The 25,612-nt window shown below is 39.0% G+C and overlaps 1 protein-coding gene and 1 long non-coding RNA gene across 2 annotated transcripts in view; one reads left to right on the top strand and one right to left on the bottom strand.

The window, feature by feature from the left end:
• Positions 1-25,612, top strand: part of myo15ab (myosin XVAb) — an 81,519-nt gene that overhangs the window by 38,080 nt on the left and 17,827 nt on the right. Inside the window, exons 31-58 of the mRNA XM_047366872.1 lie at positions 1,404-1,488; positions 1,584-1,616; positions 1,719-1,800; positions 1,951-2,081; positions 2,616-2,711; positions 3,037-3,165; positions 3,241-3,347; positions 4,060-4,238; positions 4,695-4,767; positions 4,860-5,051; positions 7,484-7,563; positions 7,649-7,722; positions 12,735-12,840; positions 12,976-13,044; positions 13,150-13,214; positions 13,304-13,714; positions 14,864-14,942; positions 15,056-15,151; positions 15,291-15,351; positions 16,057-16,150; positions 16,268-16,385; positions 19,951-20,066; positions 21,092-21,151; positions 21,276-21,351; positions 21,459-21,574; positions 21,675-21,793; positions 24,594-24,735; positions 25,483-25,594. Of these exons, the coding sequence (XP_047222828.1) occupies positions 1,404-1,488; positions 1,584-1,616; positions 1,719-1,800; positions 1,951-2,081; positions 2,616-2,711; positions 3,037-3,165; positions 3,241-3,347; positions 4,060-4,238; positions 4,695-4,767; positions 4,860-5,051; positions 7,484-7,563; positions 7,649-7,722; positions 12,735-12,840; positions 12,976-13,044; positions 13,150-13,214; positions 13,304-13,714; positions 14,864-14,942; positions 15,056-15,151; positions 15,291-15,351; positions 16,057-16,150; positions 16,268-16,385; positions 19,951-20,066; positions 21,092-21,151; positions 21,276-21,351; positions 21,459-21,574; positions 21,675-21,793; positions 24,594-24,735; positions 25,483-25,594 (3,101 nt within the window). The remainder of the gene's footprint in view (positions 1-1,403; positions 1,489-1,583; positions 1,617-1,718; positions 1,801-1,950; positions 2,082-2,615; positions 2,712-3,036; positions 3,166-3,240; positions 3,348-4,059; positions 4,239-4,694; positions 4,768-4,859; positions 5,052-7,483; positions 7,564-7,648; positions 7,723-12,734; positions 12,841-12,975; positions 13,045-13,149; positions 13,215-13,303; positions 13,715-14,863; positions 14,943-15,055; positions 15,152-15,290; positions 15,352-16,056; positions 16,151-16,267; positions 16,386-19,950; positions 20,067-21,091; positions 21,152-21,275; positions 21,352-21,458; positions 21,575-21,674; positions 21,794-24,593; positions 24,736-25,482; positions 25,595-25,612) is intronic.
• On the bottom strand, positions 11,669-13,274 carry LOC124869129. The gene is made up of 3 exons (XR_007038494.1): positions 13,144-13,274; positions 12,929-13,041; positions 11,669-12,842 (listed from the first exon to the last, which is right to left on the bottom strand). It is a non-coding gene; the product is annotated as an uncharacterized LOC124869129 (long non-coding RNA).

Raw genomic sequence — 25,612 nt, 5'->3', positions numbered from 1 at the left:
GCTTTGAAAACATTCTTTTGCAAATTACCTCAAAAATCAATCAATCAATTTTCAAGTCATGTCACAGATTCTCAATTGAATTTAGGTCTTGACTTTGACCGGGCCTTTTCAACACGCGAATAAGTTTGATCTAACCATTCTTTTCTAGCTCTAGCTGCATGTTTAAGGTGATTACCCTGCTGGAAGGTGAACACCCTCCCAATTCTCGTCTTGAGCAGTCTCTATCAGGGTTTCCTCCAAAACTGTTCTGTATTTAGCCCCATCTACCTTCCCGTCAACTCTCACCAGCTCCACTGGCTGCGCTGGATGAAAGCATCAGCTCAGCATGATGCTGCCACCTCCATGTTTAGCAGACAGGATGTATTCAGTGTATTGTGCAGAGTTAGTTTTTTCTCCACACATAGTGTTTTACATTTAAAAGCTGAACCTTTGGGTCTAAATGATGGATCAGAGCAAAGGGAGCGAGTATAAATGTGTGCAACAAGGACTCAACTTTACAATTATGCACTAATTTGTGTTGGTCTATAAAATTAAATTACAATAAAACATATTGAGGTTTGTATTTGTAACACAACAACATGAGACAAAGCCATTAGCAAAACATTGTTCATAAAGTTGTGAACAAAAGTTTGGAACAAACCCGTAATTTGTTCATGTTTAATTTCTAAAGAGTCGGGCTTATTTATCGTTTAAGGTGGACTTAATCACTGGTTCTCCAGATTTTCTGAAGATCTATCACAAATTCTGCTTTTTCCCTCCTAATAAAAGCCTAAACAAAACACCCCGAAAACAGTTCAAACAAAAACCCCAAAACAAACACGACTGCCACATTGTAACATTTGACACCAACTGGTTTTGATTGTATCGCCCTGGTTGAGTCTGGAGTTTCACCCAACAGCTCAGAAATGTCGGCTTTAGAGTTTGGTTTCACTGACCTGAGCACTACCAACCTTATCATGGAAAACCTCATTCATTGTCCTTGATGTGAGGAGATAAGTTCAGGTCATGCTCATCCATCAAAAGTGATAGGTTTCCCAGTTGGTGCCGGTCCTGCACCATTTGCATTTTAGTCCAGTGCGTAAGAAGGCAGTAAAACGGCAATAAAGTAAAGGTTAAACTGTTTGATTCTTTGATATTTCAGAAATAGCCATTCACTGTCTAAATTAGGACAAATGACACCTTATGGAAAACGTGCACTGAAACTATAAAAGTGTCATTAACATTCTTCCCTAATCTAAGTAAAGTAACTTACTGATGTAGTGAGGTGCAGAACACGGTAGTATCCCTAAATGGTAATGTTTTTTGTTTTATGATACTAATTAATCCAAATCTTTTTACTTATTTTCATTTTCTGTATATTCATAAATCATCCATCATTGATGGCAACCCTTTTCGCCCAACAGAAAAAAGTTTGCTCTAAGGAGGAAATACCTCATCCGACTTCGTTCTGCCGTGTTGCTAATTGTCAACTGTCAGCGCTACATGAGGGTATGCACACAGATTCTTTCTGGGGAATTTGTCTTAGTGGAAGCAATTAAAAATGAACAAATGTGTGAATTGCGATACTGTTGTCTTTTTGTCAGACAGTGGTTGAGCCTGCAAGGAAGGCAGAGGAGGTGAGCCAAGTTGCAAAATAAAGGTGCCCAGAGGGCAACCAAGAGGGCAACTATTTGCAATAAATATGATTCTGCATTGGTTAACTGTTTCTCTGCATGCAGGATCGGATCAATCGTGAAGTTGTGAATGTGACAACATTGCCTATCCCTGCAGAACTCGCTGGCCTGCTGCAGGCCGTTTCAGGTGTGCACACAAATAATAGAGACCTCAGGTCTCAGAAATAACACTGTAAATATTGCAGAGCCAACCTGCAAACGGGGAGGTTTATTTATGGCGCTGACTGATTTCAAATCAGTGCATAGACATTGCTGTGTGTGCATGTTTGTCTGGCAGGGGGTGAAGAGCTGCATTCTGACTGCTTGGCGGTGGTTCAGGCTCCAAAGGTTCAGGTGGACCCTCAGCTAATCCTGCCCCTCGATATCAATAACTACCTCATGACACACTCCATCCGGACCATGTTCAGGGTAATAATGCAAGTACATGCTGTTATGTCTGCAGTGTTATGCACATTAAAAACAACACAAATGGTTCCAGAGTGTCTTTCTGTGAGTTTTGAGGCAGGCAAGGTAGTTATTTTAAAAAATAATCCTGAACTAAGTGTAGCCCCTTCAGGAAACATTATGTGACCTTCAGTTTGACAAGGAACGGTTTCAAGTTATTAAAACTTTGTTTTTCTGTGGTGCATGCAGAATTAGATTAACCCATCCATCCCATGAACGATATGAACTTTCAGCTTTGATATTTTACTCTCTGACGTTGAAGTTGTACAACACATCAGCTTCCAGCATCACTGAGCCATATTTAGTTTGCTTAGACTAATATACCAAATAGAGCATCTTTTCCCCAAATCTTTACATTTACTCCCTGCCATTAAACCCAGTCTATACCTTTGGTTTTACCTCAGCAGAAACTATGCTGACATAATATGGTTGATCCATGGAGATGGGATCTCTATTTAATTGTTAAAAGCTGTGTGTGTGTGTTTGTTTCTGTTGTAGGAGCCACTATTTGGAATGCTCACTGCTCCACTGGATAATTCCCTGATTCGTCTGGATGAGGAGCTTAAGCAGGGATCTCTGAACGTTTTTACTCTGGTACACGTTTCATTTGCATGTTGCTGGTAAAACTCAAGCATCAACACTCAGCTGTTAATTAGATATAAATTCAGCCAAGCCTGAGAAGCTTCTAAAACGAGTAAAATAAAAATTCAGATGGGATATGAAAATTCTTTCAGACCTGCAATGTTCAGTAAACTGGATCAAAAAAAACTAAACAGTGTGCTGATTTCATGATCACATTCCATGAATTACCTAATGATAATTTTGTTTACATGTGCTGACCAATCCCAAAAACCTGAACGATTAGGCTATTATGTAAGTTATACTGTTTGCTAAGAATATTCATCTGTACTGTTGGCAGATACTCCGGTTCATGGGTGATCCGAACTTAAACGGAGCTCAGGAAAACATGTTTGGAAACTACATCATCCAAAGGGGACTAGCCAACCCCAGCCTTAGAGATGAGATCCTGGCTCAGATCGCTAACCAGGTTTTTAACTGCCTGTTTTTACACCTATATGTCATTTTATTTTATTTTTCTAAGAACTTTGTGATTGTCTTTTAGGTGTGGAGAAATCCTAACATGCTAAACTCAGAGCGGGGCTGGCTTCTTCTCTCCTCCTGTCTGTCTACCTTCCTCCCCTCTCAAAGGCTGGCTAAATACTTCCTCAAGTAAGAAACTCAACTTTAGTATTCATATCCTTTGAACTTTTCCACATTTTGTCACAATAAAGCCACAAATTTAACTGGATTTTTACAGTATTTTATGTAATAGACTAACATAGAACATAATTGTAAAGTGGAAAGAAAATGATGCACCATTTTCAAACTTTTTATTTTTATTTTGTTCTGATCTCCAACACCCCTAAATAAAATCCAGTGCAACAACAAATTAGTAAATAGAGTCCTCCTATGTGTAATTTAACTGCAGTACATCTGCAGCTGTTCTGTGCAGGTGTCAGAGATTTGTTGGAGAACATTAGTGAACAAACAGCATCATGAGGACCAAGGAGAACAGCAGACAGGTCAGGGAGAAAGTTGTGGAAACGTTTAAAGCAGGGTTCGGTTATAAAACGACATCCCAAGATTTTAACATCTCAGTGAGTATTGTTCAATGCCTCATGTGAAAATGTAAAAGAGGCCTGATGTCCACCTAAACTGACAGGCGAGGCGAGGAGAGCTTTTATCAGAGAAGTAGCAAAGAGTTCCTCTGAAGGAGCAGCAGAGATCGTTAGCTCGGGTGGAAGAATCTGTTGACAGGAAAACTAATGGTTATGAACTCCACAGCTTTTATGTGTCCTTTATGGTTGGTAGTTGTGTTGTAACAATATGTGACAAAGTTGCAACAGTTTCTTTTCAAGTGTCATACTTGTTCTTTTCATAGGTTTGTGTCAGACTATGGCCCAGAGGGCTATGACTGCGTGTGTCAGAACCATCTGCTTCAGGCTCTACAACACATCAGCGCCGGACCCGAGTATGTCCGGACATACCCACCTTGTCTGCTGGAGTGGACCGCCAATCGCAAGAAAGCCCACACTGTCCTGCACGTACACTGCCTGGATGGTGAGAAAAGCCACTGAAAACTCGGCAGCAAAGTGGGATTTTACATTCCCACATTGTTTGTAAAAAGAAAAAACACACTTTAAAAAGTATATCTTCCAGTTTTTAAAGGTTTTTCTCAGTCCTACTTGCTGGCCCAAGCTTACCTTTGACCTATATCACTAACCTACTTTATATTTATACCTGAGCCTAGTCTGTGTTCACTATTCAGCAGGATAGAGTTAAGCATCTTTCTCTCATTTCCTCCTCTCTTTCACCTAATCTGTCCTCTAGTCTTTTGGCAAGTCCACTGAGGATTAAACACATGATACTCACTCTGGTTTGCTGGCTTTTTCTGGTTCTGTGGTGACTATGAGAATGATGGTGGTGAAACCAGTTTCTGTTTGTAGTTAGCAACCTGAAATGGTTTTATAATTTATGTTAATGGCTAGAGCAAAGGCTATTGCTTTTCCACTTTAGGTGTGTCCTTCCTGTGTCCGCTGCATTCCTGGACGACAGGAGAGGAGCTTGCCAAAAACATCTTACAACACAGGTAATATAAATATTGATAAAAGAGGGAAAAAATTACAAATGTCAAGGTGGAAATGTTGCATGTTTTGTGTATGTGTGTGTATATATGTGTAGGGGTTTGTTAGACGGCCGCCGAGGGTGGTCGGTGCTGCTGAAGGAGCCGGCTCAGTGGGTTGAACTTGAGGGCTCAGACTACGTTATGGACTTGATGTCAGACTTGGAGCTTCCTGCTGATTTCCCCAAACACAATAGCTACTTCATCATCTCTGCTCTGGAGCCGGCCAGAGTTCGGCCCAATGCCAGCATGTGAGTCAACACAGACACACACACACAGAAAGAGTGAGGTTTCATGAAGTCAGCCAGCTGTTAAAGTGATGCCTTTGTGATCCTGGTGGGAAAAACAGTAGAAGAAAAATTATTTTGAGGACACATTTTATGAGCTGCACCTTTACTTCACTTGAAACATGTCGGTCAGATCTTCTAAATATTAGAATAGTTCAGTACCAAGTGTAACAGGCTGCAACGTATTACATCTGTAAGGCTGTTATCTGAAATATTAATATGGTGAACACCAATAATCCATTTGGTTCCTGCATATATGTTTCTTCATGTTTATGACTTTGGTAGTTTTAACCAAGCTTTATACTACAAACCTGTTGAGAATTAAGGATGAAAGTTGTTTTAAATAAACAAGGAGAATTCATTAAAAGATGTTTTACTAATCTATCAGCAAGCTGAACCATTTCTATAAAAGTAGGGGTTGTGGTAGTTTGCTGCTCTGGACCGTAGAAATGTATGTTAACACAATGCCAAGAAGGAAAGACATGAGAAATAACACTTGAAAAGCCATTGTTGCTGCCTATTTGGAAATAGTTTGAAGTCCTATTTCAAACAATTTCCACAAAGGCCATTATTATAATGAATAGTTCTGTCATGTAAAAGACAGCTGCTGATATTCCAAGCAAATGCACCCTCCTCAAACTTAAACCATCCTCTGCTGGCATGTTAAAAGTTTAACACTGTTGGCTGTACAATAAAAAAAAACATTTTAAAAAAAGAGCACTGGTGAGAATTTTTCCTCTTGTGATGATCTCCAATACAAGAAAAAAAATATTCAGAGGACTAACAAAAGCTAAGCAAAGCACTTTGGAAAGTGTGCATCCAGTTACATCTAGTATAAACTATTGGAATGACATGGTGGTAGTAGTGTGATGTCTGGGGCTGGTGTGCTGATTCAGGACCTGGACAAATTGTTGCAATTAAGGGAACCACAATTTCTGCTCTCCAGCAAAAACTTCCTCAAGTTGAATGTCCGACCATAAGTTTGTAACCCTGACTTAAGCACATTTGGGTTATGTAACAGGATATAGCACACAGTAGGCCCACTTCTGAATGGCTCCAAAGACATGAAGATTTTAAAGTGGTCTAGCCACAGTTTGGACCTAAATCTGATTGAGATACTGTAAAATGAGCTTAAACTTTTTCCACAGAGTCAGCTTGTTTTTAAAGTTTTTAAGCTTTTTTCATTAATAAATTAAATAATGTGAAAGCTGCATTTTGTACTTAGGTTATCTTTGTGTGACAAAAAAAAAAAAAAATTGCTAAATGTGAAACATCTAGCAAAAAATGAAATCTGTAAGTGGACATGTTTTTTTTTTTGGTTTTTTTTACAGCACTGTAGCTTTAATTATTTTGGCTCTCTTTAATAAACTCTGAAATATGTTTACCTTTGTAAACTATTATTTTAGAAGGTCTTAAAGACCAGATTATATCCTAGAAGAGTGTGTGCTTTTTGTTACAATGGATATAAATGTACCTACAGGAATGATTTATTAAGATTTCACACCATTTCAATTTCTGACATAATGTAAGTCATTTAAACAAATACGAGCAAGATATGCTTTTCTAATTGTATAGTCTGGTACAGGAGACCCGGTAACTCAACCAAGCACAGAACATGTTTTAATAAAATAAATAAAAACAATCAGAAATTGGTGGGAATAACAGGCTAGACAAACAAACATCCAGGAGTAACTAAAATGTAGAAAGAGGTTATTGACTAAAGAGATGACTGGTGACTTAAACTCAGAGTGTCACTAACCTCTTAGAGCATAGGAATCAAACTCCACTCCACAAGGGCCGGTGCCCTGCAACTTTTAGATGAGTCTCTGCTTCAACACACCTGAATCTAATAAAATCAGGTAATTTGCAGGAGTCTAGAGAACTTGACTGCATACTCAGGAGGGAATTTAGTATCACACAGAGACGGGTTGAGCTGAGGGCGAAGGTTGAAATCCATGTCTGTGTCCAGAAAGCAGCGATAACTGCAGAGTCTGCATTCATAACTGGGCGATCAAAGATTGACAAGGTAAAACTGATATCAATAATCTGGCATAGCATCTGTGGCTGGAGGGAGCTTAAATAGAGCAGAACACAGGTGAGAGGCAGCAGAGCAATAAGCAGGCACAGGTGGGCTGAATAAACTCATTACTGTCTAACATGTGCTTAGGCATGGAAACAGACTGAAACATTACATTAATATTAGTTTACATAAGTGTAAGAGCCTAAAGAGGGTAACATTTATCAGCTGTAAACCAAAACAACTCTAACTTATTTACATATTCTTCATTTTAAGTGTTTGTTGAGGTAAAAATCATCTAGCTTCAGGTGCACTACATCATCCTGCTCCACTCCTGCTTTATCATCTCATAAAGGTGTTCCCTGTTATTGTTTGACAGAAGCCTGTTGGGTGGTGGGTTTGACATGAGGGGTGACATCATTCCCTCAGCCAAATCTGGCTCCTATTGCCTCACCCAAGGTGAGTTATTGAGGCAACCACATGAGCTCCCCCCACTGACTATGACAGGAGCAATAAACACAGTCCTCCTCTTCTTTCCCTGTAGATTTAGAGCCTCACAGAGGGATGGATCGCTATCTCGACAGCCTGTTTGACCCTGTACTGTCTGACGGAGCTGGAGTAAGTTAACTCAATCATTCTGACACTATTTACCACATGAGAAGAGACTCCACCATCAACTATTTACTGTTGTTAACTGTAAAGCTCTTAAGAAGTTGACTTGAAGCAAACCTACTGAATGGCAGTCAGAGCTGTGTATAATTTTTAAATAGATAACTTCATTTTTCCAGGAACGTCAGATAAAAACAATTATCCACCCATCTGTCTAATCCTTCAGCTGAAGCTAATATATAGGTCATCTACAGGTCCTTGTTTCAAAACAAAATGTGTCTTATGGAAAAATGTTACTGTCCTCAGAAATTGTCCCAGTAATGGATTTCATCTAAAGCTACGGCTGTCTCTATAGGTGCAAAATAATATATTATAAAACCATGGTTCATTACATACAAATGATTTGAATCATGACTAATTTCTTTATATGTTTTGCTTCCTTGCAGTCTGGCTTTCATTTCATCATCTAAATAATTCTTCATTAATATTTCTTCAGATTTTCATTAAGGTGTACTAAAGTTTTCCTTTGGATGGGGGCTGCTATTTTACTCACTTTGACTCCTCTGTCTGACAATTTTCAAATTAATGTTTTTGTTTGTTGCTTTTTTTGTTCACTTAGCTCTGACTTTTGAGTCATTATGGCACAACAACAAAAGTGAACCTAAAAAATATCTAAGATAATACAGTTCAGCGGGTATGAAATAGTACTTTAAGTATATTGGTGAAAGTCTGCCCATATATTTGTATTGTCCATGTAAAGTAAGCGAGTGCAAACATCGTCACATTCTTAAAGGCCAGAGCTTTTTGCATTACGAAAAACAAAACCAGTTTCCTGAAGGCTGGTGGTAATTTTGACTCCGGATGGAGGATAAAAGGTGGGAAGAAGTAACCAGCAGGTACAAAGGACTCTGTCTTAAAGTGAGATGTGCCTGATATTTTTTTTAAATCAAATCAATTCTTTAAATTTTCTGTTTTGACTTCTCCTGTTGCTTTTTTAAAATTCATGATTCGAACCTAATTATCGTTACCTAATAATTATCATTTGTCAAATAAATCCACCGTAAAAAGATCCACCATTGCTCATTGTGGAGGAGGCACAGGGAGGACCCTCTTTCTTCTCAGCTGTAGCCCTGAGGGTTTTTTCCATTTATTACATGATAGAGTTCAAAACATGTTTAACTTCAATCAAAGCATTTGTCTCTAAATTATTTAATTAAAGGACTGAAACATGTGTTCACTAAACTGAATCCTGCATAGTACAGTCAGATGTTTTTTTTTCTAAACTGTTGAGATATTTCTTCTCAGGTCAGATCGGGAACCAGAGATGTCCATTAAAGTAAAAGGCCAGAGATGGCTTATTCACTGTACAATTATTATGACAAAAAGAACTGAGTCAGATGCTGAGTTTGCTATAGAGCAGCTTTCTCTTCATGTTTAGGTTAACAATGTACCTCGTGTGATGATGACTGATGTGAAGTCATGTTGGGGCTAGCTGATTGGAGCTGACCAGTCGTCAGTTTGTCTACTTGCTGATCATCCTTGGCACTCATAGTAGATGATGCAATTTTTATGCAGGTCCCAGTCGGCTATTCACTTTGTAAGCAAAAATCAAATCTGTCCATTTTAGTCCTTCCTGGTCGCTTGATGGCCCACTTCCTTCCTTTTTTCGTTTCAGGGATGTTTTTGCAGTTGTTCAGAATACAAATAAACCCCTATGTAGATAAATGTGAAATAAATCAATGAAGTCCTGAGAAGTTTTACTTAGCAATACTTCACAAATAATGTCTACTATGACGTATAAGAGTCACATGCACAGAATGCACTAGTTAGTTTGTTGTAAGGGACAATTTTATCAAGTTAAAACTTAAAATACAATAAAATACCAAAAATAAATAGAAATTCAGAAATTTTGCAAGGTCAAATATATGTTGCATCACTATCGGTCTTAGTATGACCAGCATGTTTGGGTAAAATATTATTCATTTACACAGGGGAGCTGGTGCCTATCTCCAGCAGTCTACGGGCAAGAGGCTGGATACACCCTGGACAGGTTGCCAATCCATCGCAGGGGGGTAAAAATGGGTAAAATATTAATTAAACCTTAATTACAGTATCAAGGTTTCCTATATTCAGTATTACTCTGGTCATTTCTGCATCTGTCGTGTTTGTGGTTGGAGAGAGAACAGGTATGACCTGATGTATTTTACATGAATCTACTAGCCTTGTTGGGATTAATTTTCATATGTAATCTTCTTGACTCAACTGCAGAAATAAAGCACCTAGTGTGTGCAAAATGTTGGTAGAAAATGGATTTAACTCACTGCTTCTTCAGTTTTCTCAATTTTGTCATTTGTTACCATAGTCAGAAACTCTGGCAGCTTGGAAGTAAAACGTAAAGAAATGGGGATTGATTTAAAGCTTTGGCAAAGTATGCTTTTCATTGGTTGCACATTAGTGCTAAAAAAAAGTGTGTTTTTGAAAAGACCGGCGTGTCTGTTGTTAAAGTAGGATCCTCAGGGTAAATGTCAAAATGCAAAAATGTAAAAATGGCCCAATAAAATCATGACTTTGGACAATGACGTCCTTTATCACAAACATTATACCTCACCTGTTCAGTGTTTCAAAATCAAGGTTTGTTTATCGGATAGTTTGGATAAAAGTTTTCTGTGAAAGCCGACCAAACTGGATCGATCTCTGTCCCGCTGAGATGGTGATGTGGTTGATGTTAGCTCTGCTATCGGATGTGGCTGACAGGAATTAGCATGTATCAGATGTGTTCTACAGGCCTCTCCGGCCCGTCTACCTATTACATTACTCAGTTACCGTAACTGTCACAGCCTCCGAGTCGCCACAATGATTTCCCACCCCGGGCAACGTGAAGATCTGCTTACAAGGAACTGACTCTTTGGCAAATGAAGAGCTTACTATTTAATGAGACACGGCCTACAAAGGAATGCTCACTCCACTCAGGATTTATGGGTCAGTTACTGGTTTCTGACAGGCATGTGTCATTGTAAAATACTATGATGCACAAAAATATTAGTTTAGTGAATAAAAATCAAACAGAGACGGTGACGAATTTGCTGGCACCCCGGTAAAGATGTTTAAAAAGCTTTCAGATAAATTCATCTTTTGTTGCAGTAGTATAATAATCACCCTAAAATTTGTAAAAATTCAGATTTTTATTTAAGTACATTTATTCAGGCTCTTACTAACGTTTGGCTCAGTAACTTTGATACCTGTAATATCTTTTTAAGATATAATTTTCTTGTTATTAGGTTGGAAACTGTGTTTTTATTACATTATTTTCCACAAATATTAACATCCCCTAGAAAAAAAATTATCCATTCTCTTTTTCTCAAACGTTTTATGTTTTCCTTTATTTTAAAACCTAAAAACAGTAATAAGATAGTGGTTCTTTATAAATGACAACACATTTACCGTAGTAGATGTGCATCAACATTTTTAAGTCATGTTTTTTTCAAAAGATCATGTAATGCACAGCCACCTTAACCTGCTAATAGGCCCCGGGGCTAAGAGGTTTTGTTGGCTCCTCCCCCTTAAAAACCCTCCAACATCTGGACTTGCCAATTTGAACTATACTGTCAGCTTTGGAATGTTTTGGAGTAACTTTTTTTTCATGTAACTCCTTCTCATTAAGCATTTTTATTTTCTAACCATCGCTCTCAAATTTATTTTCCGTCATTTTTGAAGTTACCTTAATAATAGAGGGACACACCCCAAAATCATTAGTGCATAGTTTGATTGGTTAGCTCATGGACCACTAGGCCTTAGCGCTCCCATGGGTGATGTGGGTCGCTTGGATCAATCAGTAGCCACCATGAGCTTATAAGATAAAACAATGTTTATGGTTTTTTCACTTGAAATGACTTCCTTCTTTCTTTCTTTCCGTCCTTCCTTCCTTCCTTCCTGTATACGTCTTGCAGAGTCAGAGTCAGAATCAGAATATCTTTTATTGTTTGTGTCACAAATACAAAGAAATTCAGGAAAAAGGCTATCTGTTCATGAGCGATACATAATTTATGTAAAATAGACAAATATAAGCAATTTTTAAAAGATAAAATAAAAACATAGGAAACAAAACGCATGTACACCCATTCATACTGATTGCATTTTCCAATTATTGCATCTCCTCTTTACATTCTGGCTGTATTGAATTTAGCTATTGCTGTTGGACAAAAACTGCTGTTGAATCTGCCCGTCCTTGCTTTAATTAATCTGTAGCGTCTGCGTGACGGTGACAGATCAAACAGAGCGTGACCTGGGTGAGAAGTGTCCTTTATGATGTTATAGACATTTTTCATTATAAATGTGTGGGAACCCTGGCAATGATCATTTTTAATAAAATCACTGGCAGCACACTTACTGTCATCCCTGCTGTCAATACTTTGTACAGCATGCTTTTGCCAGTAGGACAGCACTTAGTTTTTTCCAATACCATTTCACAAGGTTGGAGCATATAGAGAAAGGGATCTTTAGTCTTCCTCTCTGGACAATCGCTCTAGCTTGTTTGGAGTCCAGTCTTATTCTCTCTGCAGCTCACCCCTCAGGTTTTCACATAAACAGTGTCTAATGGTTGTTATGGAGAGGTGATGAAGTTCTCTAACAGCTAACTTTGGATATTTTTTTTACCTCCCTTAACAACCCCCACATTGCGCAGGATGTAGAAATAAACATGGGTCCTCAACCCGCCTGTGGTTGTGGACCCATGTGGGATGAGTGACATGGACCTAAAATTTTATCACGACATTTTTTTATATTTATTGCAATGGTGAAAAAGGTGACGATAGAAAGGATTTAAAATTAAAGAGTCTTTTTGGCAGTACCTCTTTCCTTGCATACAGTCAGAGCTCCTTAAACACAAATATAGCTATAAAAATAAAACTTAAACAACAGAGATGCCATAAACGTGAGGTGATAAAAACATATGATAAAAGATGGGAAAAAGTGCATATTTAAGCTTTAATTTTCGTACATTTAAAGCCTGTCTCTTCTCTCAGGAAGTAGAATCAGTGGCAGGACTGTCGGGCAGGATGAAGGGAGCCGGGGGAGTTGGTGGGAAGTGGCAACAGCAGGGGCAGTCCTCCATCCACCCACCTCCTGGAGGTCTGTAGCAAACAAGCATACATGCTAAATATTCCCATGTTCACACGTTGCCAGCTTGATAAATAATTTGTGAGCTGAATGAACAAACATCAAATCTGACAGAAGTTGGCTGCTTGTATGTGCTTGTGTCCGCAGCTGTGAGAGTCCTTCCTGTGGGAGGTGTGATGTCGCCTCCTGTTGCTGCTGTAGCACCTGCAACACCTGGTTTGTATCAGACATGTTAAAAAAAAAAAAGTAAAACACAAACACACATTACAGTCGAGCGTTTCCATGCCTTCATCCTGTTTACTTGATGTGTTTCACCTCCAGAAGACCAGCAGGCTGTTTTGGCCCAGCAGCAGCAGGCGATTGTGAACCAGCAGGCCGTCATCATGGTAACTCCCCCGCTCGGATCCTCATCTATTTATCTGTGTCTCTGCTGCTGCCCCTGTTTGAATACAGCTATCATTTTCTTGTTTCTCAGGCGCAGCAGATGGCCATGCAACCCATGGCCATGGTCAGCAGCCCCGTGTCAAGCCCCCCGACCTCACCGATCACGAGCCCTCCCATGAGTCCAGTGCCCTATCACCACCCGAGCTCACATGCTCTCGCCAGCCCATACGCTGTCATACCCCCAAGTCCATATGCGAACATCCCACCGAGCCCCTACGCCAACTTCACTCCGACTCCCTATGCAGCAGCAGTGTTCCCGCCCACACCTTATCCTTCCTCTGCTCAGTGGGATCAGACTGTATCACAGCCAAACACTCAGCCCCCTGCTAATCCCCCGACTGAGCCTCCAGCCCAGCGGCAGCCTCGGCCCGCCTGCCGTGACCCTCATCTGAGCTCCTCCAAAGCTGAGCCAGCACAACCAACATTTAAACCTGCTGCACAGGTCAGAAACTCGGAAACATGCTGACATATTTTTTTTATTTTGTGGATAGAATAAACAAATCCTTTTATTTGAGGCTATAGAGAAGATCTATTTTTTATCTAAAGAAAAGGTTTTTGTTCAGGGCAGAAGTTCAACTATGATTAGAGTTTTCAGTTTAGACAGTGCAAAAAGTATTTACACCCCTTGAACTTGTTTCCATTTTATTGTGTTAAAACCGCAAACTTCATTGTAAATTCTAACTGTATTGTATGTAATTGACCAACAAAAGTACTGTAAAATTTCTTCTTTGCAAAATAGCTCAAGCTCAGTCAGATTGGATAAAAAGTGTCTGTTGAGATACATTTTAAAGTCTTGCCATAGATTCTCGATTGCATGCAAGTCTTGCATTTGACTCGGCCAATCGGACATATAGATATGCTTTTCATCTGAGCCTTTCTGTTGCAGCTCTGGTTTTATGTTTAGGGTCAATGTCCTTCTGGACGGTGAACTTCAGTCTTAAGTCTTTTGGAACCTCTAACCGGTTTTCTTCCAGGACTGTCCTGTATTTAGCTCCAGTCATCTTCTCATCAAGCCTAAACAGCTTATCTTTTCCTGCTAAAGAAAACCCTTCAACCGTATAATGCTGCCACCACCATTTTTCATAGTGTAAATGGTTTGGATGTGCAATGTTAGTTTTCTGCCACATGTAGCGTTTCGCTTGTAGCACTTCTTGCTTAGTCTGTCAGCTTTATACCTGATCTTTCTAATGTTCACTAACAAAGCTCTGAGGGATTCATAGAACAGAGGTATTCATGCTGAGATTGCATTGCACGCAGATGGACTATTTTTACCAACTAAATTACTTCTGTAGCCAGTTGATTACTCTGCATTTATTTAGGGGTATCAGAGTAAGTGGATGGAACACAAATGCACACCACACACTTTAGATTTTTATTTGTATGTGACCTTTACTTTTTACTTTGCAATTATGTGCTATGTTTGGTTTAGAATCATAAAATTCCAATAAAATGTGAAATGTTCAGGGGATATGAATACTTTCACAAGGCACTGAAAGTTACTAACATGTACTTGTTTATATTTTGCCTACTCCTCCAACAAAATACTACCATCACTTGAGGAGATCTTCTGTAGATTATTTGGGTTTTTCAGACGCAGACAGGCGTGGACAGTGTTTCTCGAAGAAAAGCTCCAGGCGTCCCCATTAACAAGGAATCAGCCAGGAAATTTGGTATGAGCATGTGAGAGGCAGCAGATCTTTTCAGCTAAAATTCATGTTGAAGAGATCCAAGAACAACAAAGAATCATCTGTGTTACTTTGGCATGGGATTGTCTGCTTTTCAGCACCACCGGTGACGTCTCATCCACCCCCTGCCGGAGAAGTGGTGAAGTATTCATCTCAGGGTGCAGATCACATCGTCCCCAGCCAAGATATTCAAGGTGACTCCTTTGAACAGGCATTATTTAACAAACAAGTTGATGCTGTGATTCTATATGGTGTGAAACCATAAATTTCTTAACACTTTAGTCGGAGTTTGGACTAAAAAAAACTAAATGGATTTAAATTTTTATTTTAAAGAAATTATCAGAAGATACAACTCCCCATCGCCACCAGTAGACCCACTGCCACCTGACACAAGGTCAGTTTGCACACACACACACGCGCACACACACAAAGGAGAGTAAAAAGACTCTTATATCCACTATATTTTATAGTGGATATAATCTCCATATATTACAACACTTACCAGCAGCAATTCCTATAAAAAAATGTAACAAACCATTTGTTTTCTGCTTTATTTTTAAAGTTGATCAGATAACCTTTCTCTGTTTCCCTGGGGTTAGAGTACATGAAACAGAGGTCAATTTATCTTCACTCTCTTCTTAAAATTTAAATGACAAGAGAAACTTGCCATTCAACTAAACCAGAGGTATGTTGATCTTCCTAAGTTAGAAAACCTATGGGTTGAGATGAGGAGAGGAGTGCATCAAAGAGCATCCAGAACTCTGAACAATCTAAGCCATTTTGCAAAGAAAAATGGTGAAAGATCCTTCTTGCTGTGTGCTCTTACCTTAAAATATTTTATAAAACAGGACTGAGTGATGTCCTGTCAGAAAAAAAAACTTTAAACAGCAGGGGTTTGGGATTTTTCTTCACCAAATTAATTTGGTTTTTTAAAAGTGTATGCTACTGGAACAATTCTACTCGATAAGAGATTTATTTATTAAAGGATTTTTAGACGTCTTTATCAGGGCTGCTAATAAATGTGGAGGCACTGTATTATATAGTTCTTTTGGTAGATCAGACCTTGAAATATTAAATTGTGATATTCCATCTTGTTTAGGAAACCAGATGGGAAGTTCAAGAAGAAGCAAACGCCTCGTGATGAAGCTCTACAGATCCTCAAACCCCAGATGGACAATCCTCCTGTTCCACAGGTAAACACAAACCTTCCTGAAACAAGCAGTCCCAGATTTTTACAAGCTGCCCATCCTGCGACATTAACACCCACATTAGAAAGAAGCCAAACTGTGGAAAGTCTTTTTTCTGCCCAGCCCAAACGTCCTGTTGGCCCGTCACCCTCTGCTTCGGCGATGAAACAGTCGGGCTTCAAACCTGCCAAAAGCACAAAGATGAGGGCTCCGGATCGTCCTTTTCCTAAACCTCCCCCAGGTAACCACAGCTGTAAAAGAATGGACTAATTTCTGATCTATCATATAAGTTGTTTGTAACTTCAGCTTAAAGACAATACTAAAGAAAAACTCTTACGTAGTTTAGAATACAGTTTTTTACCTTGTAATCATAATAAGTCCGACTTGAGAATTTTACTATTTCTCATTTCTTTATGCAGATTGTATTAATGCAAATCCTACATTTATTTCTGCTCACTTCTGTTATTACACCAAAACCTTTTATAGTACTTGGAACTGGAAAATCTATAAAACATTTTCTTTTTCAGTAATTTATTAACATTTCTGATTAAAGATTGATTATTAATGTCAACACAGGTTTAAAAGCTTTATTTTCCTTTTTTATTGTGGCTGTCCACACAGAGCTCTCTAAAGGTCAAAAGCCAGACATTTGATCTATTTGGCTATCAGTGTGACTCTAGCATGTGTTTCTTGAAGTGTAGTACTGGTACCATTGGTAGTACTTGGGCTCCTTCTAGTGGCCCTTAGAGGAATATTTTGATATCCACTCTTTTTGCAGGCTAAATGATGTTGATAAGGAAAGCTGTGATGTAAATGTGAAAAGAATGAGTGGTTAAAGCAGGTCATGATTTCAGATCCAAATGAAAACTGCTTTAATGTAATTGTTTCAGTGATTCAACTTAAAAAGTGAAAATTGTGCTTCATAGATTTATTGCAGATTGAAATGTTTCAAGCATTTATTTCTGTTAATTTGGATGATTATGGTTTACAGCTAATGAAAACCCTAAATTGAGTACTACATAAGACCATCCATCGCTCCATTTTCTATACCCACTTCTGCCAGACAGATTTTGCGGAGGTCTACAGGCAAGAGGCAGGGTATACACTGGATAGATTGCCAGTTCATGGCATGGCTACATAAGACCAATAATTTTTTTTTTTTTTAATCTGTTTTTTTGCAGCAGTAGTGGCCTTTATTTTCTGATGTTTGACAGTAAGCTCACAGGAAAGGGGTGGAAAGAAGGGGAAGACATTCAGCAAAGGTCAACAGGCTGGGACTTGAACCCATCACATCCTGCGTCAAAGACTAAGGCCTCCGAACATTGGTCGCACGTTTTACCCCTGCGCCAAAGACAGGCCGCTTAAAATATATTTTTGTAACAAAAATGTTATCTTGTGTTGTACCCCACCCAATCGCAAGGAAGACTGCTGACAGTTGTCCAGCAAACAGTCATTGACACCCTCCACAAGGAGGGTAAACCCCAATAGGTCACAGCAGAACCGGGTGTCTTACCACAGGATGATGTTTATAATCATGAGTGGAAGGAAAACGTGCTATAGAAAAGGTGCCCAAGAGACACAAATGACTACAGTTTTGAGCTGATTGTGACACAAAGCCCATTGAATATTTTGGAGGAAGACTTTCCAGAGTCGGAGTTGGAGTCCACGCTTCAAGAGCCACCATGCATGGATGTATCCAGGACATAGGGTACATCTGTTGAATTCCTTGTGTTAAGCCAAGCCTGAACCAGACAGATCAGAATAGCCTTATATGGGTTAAGGACAAAAAGGACTGGACAGGCTGGCTGAGTCCATGCCACGTTACATCGATGCAGCAACATATGAAAAAGGAACATCAACCAAGTACTGAGTCCATATCTGAACACTACATGTACTTTACAGTAGGTAGACATTTTTTAGTAACATCCTGTTTGGTTGGTTATATGATGGTTTCACTTTTTGAATTCAGTTACTGATATCTGTTTTTATTCTGGATTATTTAGAATGCATCTATGTGTTTTAATCATCAGAGGAAATAACATTAGGGACATGACATAAACATCAGGGATAAATCTTTCATTTAACATATGCATGTCCTACAATCGTAGGGCAGAGAAAGTCACTTAAGATAAACAGATTCAACACTATCAATTTGACAAATTGTCTAATCCAAATATTTTAAGTCTTATAACAAGACTTAAAATATTTGGATTAGACAAGTTATTCTGTTAATTCTGATGTTTTTGGAGATAAGACCTGGCACCTGATCCGACTTTGATTTAGCCCAATAAGTGTCTCTTCATTTAGGGGTCCTTATTGGCTCACTGGGTGAGAGAACAATGGTTTTTGGAAACAAAACAAGATTTATTTCATGGATACTCTCAGACCTGGTGCTGTCTGTCTGTCTGTCTGTCTGTCTGTCTGTCTGTCTGTCTGTCTGTCTGTCTGTCTGTCTGTCTGTCTGTCTGTCTGTCTGTCTGCCTGCAAGTGATTCTTTTATTAAAGAAACTTTTTTTTTTATATTCCTACCCTTAATGCTACATGAAACATGCAGCATTAATGCACCAATAGCAAGCTTTTCGCTCTTTTTTTCAAGAGTTGTGCAGTTAATCCCATGTTCTTGAACAGTTGTTCCCCAGACACATGAGAGAAGGCTGACCAGCAACTTAAATCTCTGTCATTTTAAAACAAATCTGCCACAGGGAACATAAGATGCCACAGACAGAGCTCAGACCTCACCTGTTAACCCCGTTAAGTAACATATTTATACTAGTTTGTGATCTTGTATTGTAATTTCTGTATAATAACTGTGATATTTGAAAAGACCTGTTATAAAAACCCAGAGAACTATTCGGTTTGGCTGTTTTGAAACAGTTTATATGACTTAAAAGTTATAGACTTGTTTTTTGCTTGCTTTTAAACACATTGTGAGGGCGCAGCGCTGGTGGTGTAGGGGCTATGGTCCTCAAAGCAGCCGTCCCGGGTTCAAGTTCCGGACCCGGCGACCTTTGCCGAATGTCTCACCCTCTCTTTGCCCCTCCTTCCTGTCTGCCTACTATCAAAAATAAAGGCCTCTATTGCTGAAAAAATTATTTAAAAAAAACAAACACACATTGTGGGTAAAAGATCACTTTACCAATGGTCACTGAAGATGTTTGAGGCTTGAACATGCTGTACTCCAAGCTGCCCACTTCTGTTTTGAACCTTGAAAACACATTTCGAAGCCAGATATAAGTAGGGCCTAGGCTTTTCGGGCAGAACTCTCCGTTTCTCTCTGTTTCTGCCTATAAGACAATAAGCGGCCACACGTTTTACATCTGTGACTTCTTTCACTTTAACTTTTTTTCAGAGATTTATTGTTATACTATTAGTCATTTCTTTGAATGTTATTTACATGCTTGTTTTCTACTTTCCTGGAACCTTGACCTTTTCCTGGACATGTTAGTTTTTGAACATCCCCTTGATTGATATGTTGTAGACTTGCCTGCATTTCTATGTTCATGTTGACATTTTGTAATAATCTGGAGGATTGAATTGGTTCCAAATGGCCAATTTCAGATAAGATTAGGAATGGAGAGAAACAGGGGGAAGCAGCCACAAACAGCACCTAAATCATTGTATTTCAGTTTTAGATAAAGCTCTCAAATATCTAATAAAGTAAACAAAGTATGTAACAAAGCAACTGCTAAACCCCCATCCTGCTCCAATAAGTCTTTCCTTATGACAAAACACTGACTTTGTCACTTGGCCGTCTAACATGTTGTGTTGGTGTTTTACATACTGGTTATTAGACATGTTTGTTGCAGTATCTCGAGAGCTCCCAGTAGAGACAGAGACCATCCAGACCCAGCTTCATCAGAGCACCAATGAGGAGCATTACACCTATACCAATGTGCCCTGGAGGCTGTATCTCAGAAAGGAGGTTAGCACACAAATACGTCAACAAAAATAAACCACTGAGCATACAGCTGAAAGAATTTGCATAAATGTACACAGCCATGGTAAAAGAAAAGGTTCTAGAGACTACACGGAAACACACAACAGATTTCACACCATCTTTATTTATTAAACAATGTAGAAGCCAAAAAATTGAAACAAAAACAAAAAAAACTAGGAAAACTTACATTCACCAAAGTGAATGTTTTCTGAATGACTTAATCAGCTTCTCACATTGTTGTGGATGAATTTAAAATGTAAAAATGGATGCAAACTACTCAGGGCTCCCACAGATGGTCCAGAAGTATTTTGGGTCATGCTGTAACTTTGCAAACCCAAATTTTGCTGCAATATACTTTTTATTGAGAAGAGGCCTTTCTTTTATCTATTCTTCCAAACAAGCCATGTGTGTGCACATTGTTTTGATTGAACTATCATGGACTTTAGCATTTAAGTTGCTAACTGAGGCTGATCCAGTCTGAGATGAAACCCTTGAGATTACTGAAATTTCTCTGGGGATTTCACCGCCTGACCTTCTCCATCTCCACTCCTGAGATGATTTGGAACTTTATTGTATGGTTTTCTCCTCTGAATAATCTTTCCCTCTGGAGAATGATGGACTTCCAATTGTTTGGAAACGGTCTTATAACCCTTTCCAGACTGATGGGCAGCAACAATTGCTTCTCAGACTCCACAGGTGATCACACTTACGGATGATCTGACTGCTACTCTCCCTCTTAAGTATTACGGAAGCAGCAATGGTGTACTTGGTTTTAAAGGCACTGCTTTTCTATCTTTTTGCATGTTTTGTACACTTTAGGTTAGATTTAAATCATAAAAAAAAAAAACTGCATCATTTTTGTATGATTCCGTACAATGTAAAACCTTAAAATTGAGAAAAGGTGTACTTTCTTATTACCATGACTATGGATCTCCTGCTCTGCATCTCTGCAATTTCAAATACTGTACAGTTAAACGAGTTTTCAGATAAATACATATTTTGTCTCTCAGGTGTTTTATCCCAAAGACAGCTTCAACAATCCTCTGTTGCTAAATCTCGTTTTCAAACAGGTAGATCTTTTTCATTCTCTATTTATTTCACAGAATTTCTTTTTAGTCCCATAAGCTGTCCTGATAACTAGAAAATCACAGGAAATTCAACAGGATTATTCCTCTTCTTTATTTTTTCCTCCAGATAGTGAATGACACCCTGTCAGAGGCGTGTGTTCGCATCACCCATGATGAAAGGCAGAAAATGAAAGCCCTTTTTGGTAGTCCTATCTGTTTTTCTTGCACTTATTTTTTATGACTGTTTTGTTCTAATAAGCACAACCGTGTGACATTTATGAGTTTGTGTGTCTGTTTCTGTGAATGACAGCCAAACACGGTGTTGAGCAGAATATGGATCCGGTGGAGGAGCATGTGAAGAAAACGATTATGACAGCAGCCAGGGAGACCTGGGAAATTTACTTCTCCCGACTGTTTCCTGCCTCGGTGAGTTTGGTGGGACATTGTTGGAGGATGTAATTGCCTTGTGTGATAAATCAATTTTCTAAGCTGTTCTCCTTGAATGTGTGCATCTGTCTGAGTGCAGGGTAGTGTAGGAACAGGTGTGCAGGTGTTGTCAGTGTCCCACAGCGGTATCAAATTACTGAAGACCGTGAAAAGCAGCGCAGCAGCTCCAGACTACTTCAGAGTCCTTCGCCCATACACGTAGGTGCAGCTTTTTTTTTTCTTTTGCTTCTTATTACTGTGTCTTTGAACCTGTTCAGTAACCACACTGTGCAAAGGTTTTAAACCAACCCTCATTTCTTTGTTACTTTCAACAAGCTTTTGATCTGCTAAACCAGTCTTGATTCATATTTCTAAGGCTTTTCCAAGTTTTTCTTTACATATTGGCTGCCTTTTCTTTCATTTTCAGACAGTTCCTGTACCTTTTTAAATACATTACAGTCATGGAATACAACAAATGTCAGGCCTAAACATATCTAAAGTATGTTTAGGCCTGACATGTTGAAATCTTTAAGAAATAGTCAATAAATCCTGCAAAGACCTCACGCAAGACTAGCAGCATCAATCCCAACCAGTGGCGGATCTAGATAGGTTCACATGCAGGGGCAAAGGAGGCGCATATGGTCTACACAGGGTGGCAATGCTGAATCTCTTCATGGAAGTTAATTGGTCTAAAAAATATATAGTGACAATTAGAATGATCTGATACAGTTTTCACTGCATTTCTGCAATGTAGGATTTGCTTATATTATAATATCAAATTCTAACCTAAATTCACTACATCTATAAAGCCTAGACTATCTAAATTCATAACACACCTATAGACTTGTGCAGATATGTTATTCATTGGAACATCAAATATCTTTGCACTGGAATTTATACCAACAATAAATTCTTACCAGGTGGTCCAGCTGGATAGGCTAGATTCCCTGACTCTATGCTTTCTTTCTCTCCATCAGTGCCCTCTACAATGTCTTCTTTCTCTCTCTCTCTGACTCACCATCTCATCGTCTCTACTTCCTCCTCATCCCTCACTTTGTTTCCCAAATAAACTGCAAATGTCTCCACTTTTGTCTCCACAAGATTTTATTACCACAAGACTTCTAAAACTATATAAGACCAGATTGCTGGTGTGACCTTCACACAGGTCACACCAGCAGTTATATTTAGAAATCTTATTCTCATGGGAGCCAATTTATTATTTTCCCAATGTGACCAAACAGATGTACCGTGGATTTTTCTATTGTGCCTCAATGCCATGATATTGATCACATAGAGTCGTCAGTGGAACTGCAGCCCCTAAAAAAAGCAAACCCGGATATTTCTTCTCATAGCTAAACCTTTCATTAACTGTTATCGTGCTTATTGTAAGGTGAACTAACAAGGGAAATATGCTAATGCCTTTACAAATCACACGAGTGAGTCACAGTCGTCAAATGATTAATAAACGTATTACACTGTGAACGTCGGTCACTTCAGCAGACATTTCATTCATTGCTAACCTAAGTTTACTGTTATGTGTTAAAACATCACCTGGACAAACTGCCTTTTAACTGCAGAAACTTGAACAGCTCAGTTGCTCCATTCTGCTGGGCTGCAGACAGTTTGTCTCATTTATGTGCCTGTGACACAGACGGTGTTTGATGCAGGACAAAGCTCTACAGCAGGGGGCAGTTGCCCCTCCTTGCCCCCCTGTAGATCCACCCCTGAGCCCAACTTTAAAGCTTAATAGCTCTTTGAGCATCATCTTGTTAAAGCTGAAATACTATTTTCCCTCGGTCCAACTGTTATCTTTGGGATTTTCTATAGATTCAGGTAAAGAAATAGGATAAAATTATATCTTGATGATAGACTACTTGTTACAAAGTCCTTAAGCCCCCCTTCACACCAGATTAGAATGGTCTCAATAATCTCTGGAAAACCTCATTTCAGTGTGGGGGCAACCATGACAACCTAATACGTTCTTAGTTCTTGGCTCATAGGTTTTCCTTGTTGCTTTCTTTGTTATCCTATCACAATGCTACTGCCATGGGTATGCAAAATTTTCCTCTTGAAAGAGGAAAACTCTGGAGGTTGTATGTCCAATTTGGAGGGGTCTGCACTTCTTCAGCACTGTAGATGGCAGCCTAGTAAACAATCTTTTTTTGGTTGTCTTCACCTTGGGGTTTGGATTGTTGGTTATAGCTGCTTGCAGATATCCTTTTTTGGAGCCAGCGACAGGAAACCATCAGGACCCAAATATGCTGCCTCTATAACAATAAACCATCATCATCTCATCACAGAAATTTGTTGCATGCTGAAAACAGTCAGAACCTTGATGCACCCCAAATGACCTCTCAAAGACCCTGCAGACACCATCCACATGGCAAAGTTTTTAATGTCAGATTGCAGTTTTAGTCTAATGTGTTGAGGTTCTTAACATTCACATTGGACACAACACGGGTTATTCTTTATGTCTATTAAATTTTTTATAGAACAAAATAACAATTCGAAGAAAACCTGAAGAACTATCGATACCCAAGACAGATTGTTAGAAAGTCTGGGTAAATTATTTAAAACTGTGGTTTAAGGCAAAATTATACCCTTTATTTAAAAATTACACATAATTCTGTCTGTTATTAACAGTCTTGCTTAATGCTGCCGACAACAAAACCTTGAGCTCTGGAGAGTTGTACGGGTAGTGACAGTAGTTGATGGAGGAGCTTCCTCTCTTGTGGTAAATTGAATCAGAATAAGTGAGTTAGGTTACTTTCTCCAGCTCCATCAGACAGTATGAGGTCAAGCATGAGGTGAAATATTAATAGAGTCTGATTGCGGAGAGCAAATGATTTATAAAGGAAGGATTGGCTTGGCTGACTTAGGCACCACAATTCCATGTTTGTTTTACTTAAAAATTGAAACTGAGTTTTAAGGCCGGTACACCCTGGTCGTTTTCAATGTAACTGATGCTGTTTTATTTTTAGTGTGTGCAACCTTCTGTCTCTCCTGCTTTCTGCCTCAGGTATGCAGACATTCTGTTTGTGACCATCCCATCTGAGAATATGCTGGAGTTCAATCTGACCAACGAGAAGCTGATTCTTTTCTCTGCCAAGGCCTTGCAAGTCAAACATCTCATAGACACGTTCATCAACGAGATCAAGAAGGCAAGAAAAAAATTACAGTATACCAATGTACATACGTACAGCTACACAGATTGTCAAATTCAATTGTTCTACACTGTAAAAACTGCTTTTATTTTGCTAAATCATCCCTGTATCAAAAATGGACCAATCCAGGTCTGAGTGGATTTAACACAACAGGGTTTGTGATTGACCCAGCATACTGGGTTCGGTTTTCAAACATAAAACTCTGTTTAGGGGTTGTAATTTCACCAAATCAAAAGTCAGACTTTACAGGCTTTTCTAGCTGCTGGACAAATTGTGACTCCTGAGAATCTAGTAATTTTCATGTATCGTTGTCTCGTTTAAAACTAGACATTTTTAAATGCATTTAAAAAAACTAAATCTCCACAATTTCAACTAAGCTCCAAATAGGGGATTAAAGGAGATGGCTGAAGTGGTTACAGACTAAAAAAAGGAGTTTTCTAAGGTGGTATATCCCTGCCAAAAATCTGCAAGCAACAAAGGACGTCTCTCCTCGCGCGCAAGGAGAAAAATCCTGCTTGCTCATGCGCAAGCAGATGCTGCTTTTTTGTTTTCAGTTTTTGTCCAGTAATGAACATGAAAAAAAATCTATGATTAGCCAATCACCAATCTGAGCTGATCAAGGGAAAACTTTGGAATATCTGACCAACTAGTTTTGATCACTGACCGACTAACTCATATTTTTCTATTTATTTCAAGTATGCAATAACTGATATTATCTTTGTACCCCTTCTTTTTATTGGTCAGGACTCGGACTACGTCATCGCAGAGCGTAACTTTGTGACAGATGACCGCTCGATGCTCAGCTTTCATAAAGGTGACATCGTCAGGTTGCAGGTCATGGATGGACTGGAGAGAGGTGAGCTTGTGCTTTATG

The sequence above is a fragment of the Girardinichthys multiradiatus genome, chromosome 5, assembly GCF_021462225.1.
Source record: "Girardinichthys multiradiatus isolate DD_20200921_A chromosome 5, DD_fGirMul_XY1, whole genome shotgun sequence".
NCBI classification, from domain to species: Eukaryota; Metazoa; Chordata; class Actinopteri; order Cyprinodontiformes; family Goodeidae; genus Girardinichthys; species Girardinichthys multiradiatus.
This window is presented reverse-complemented; position numbering and strand designations above follow the sequence as displayed.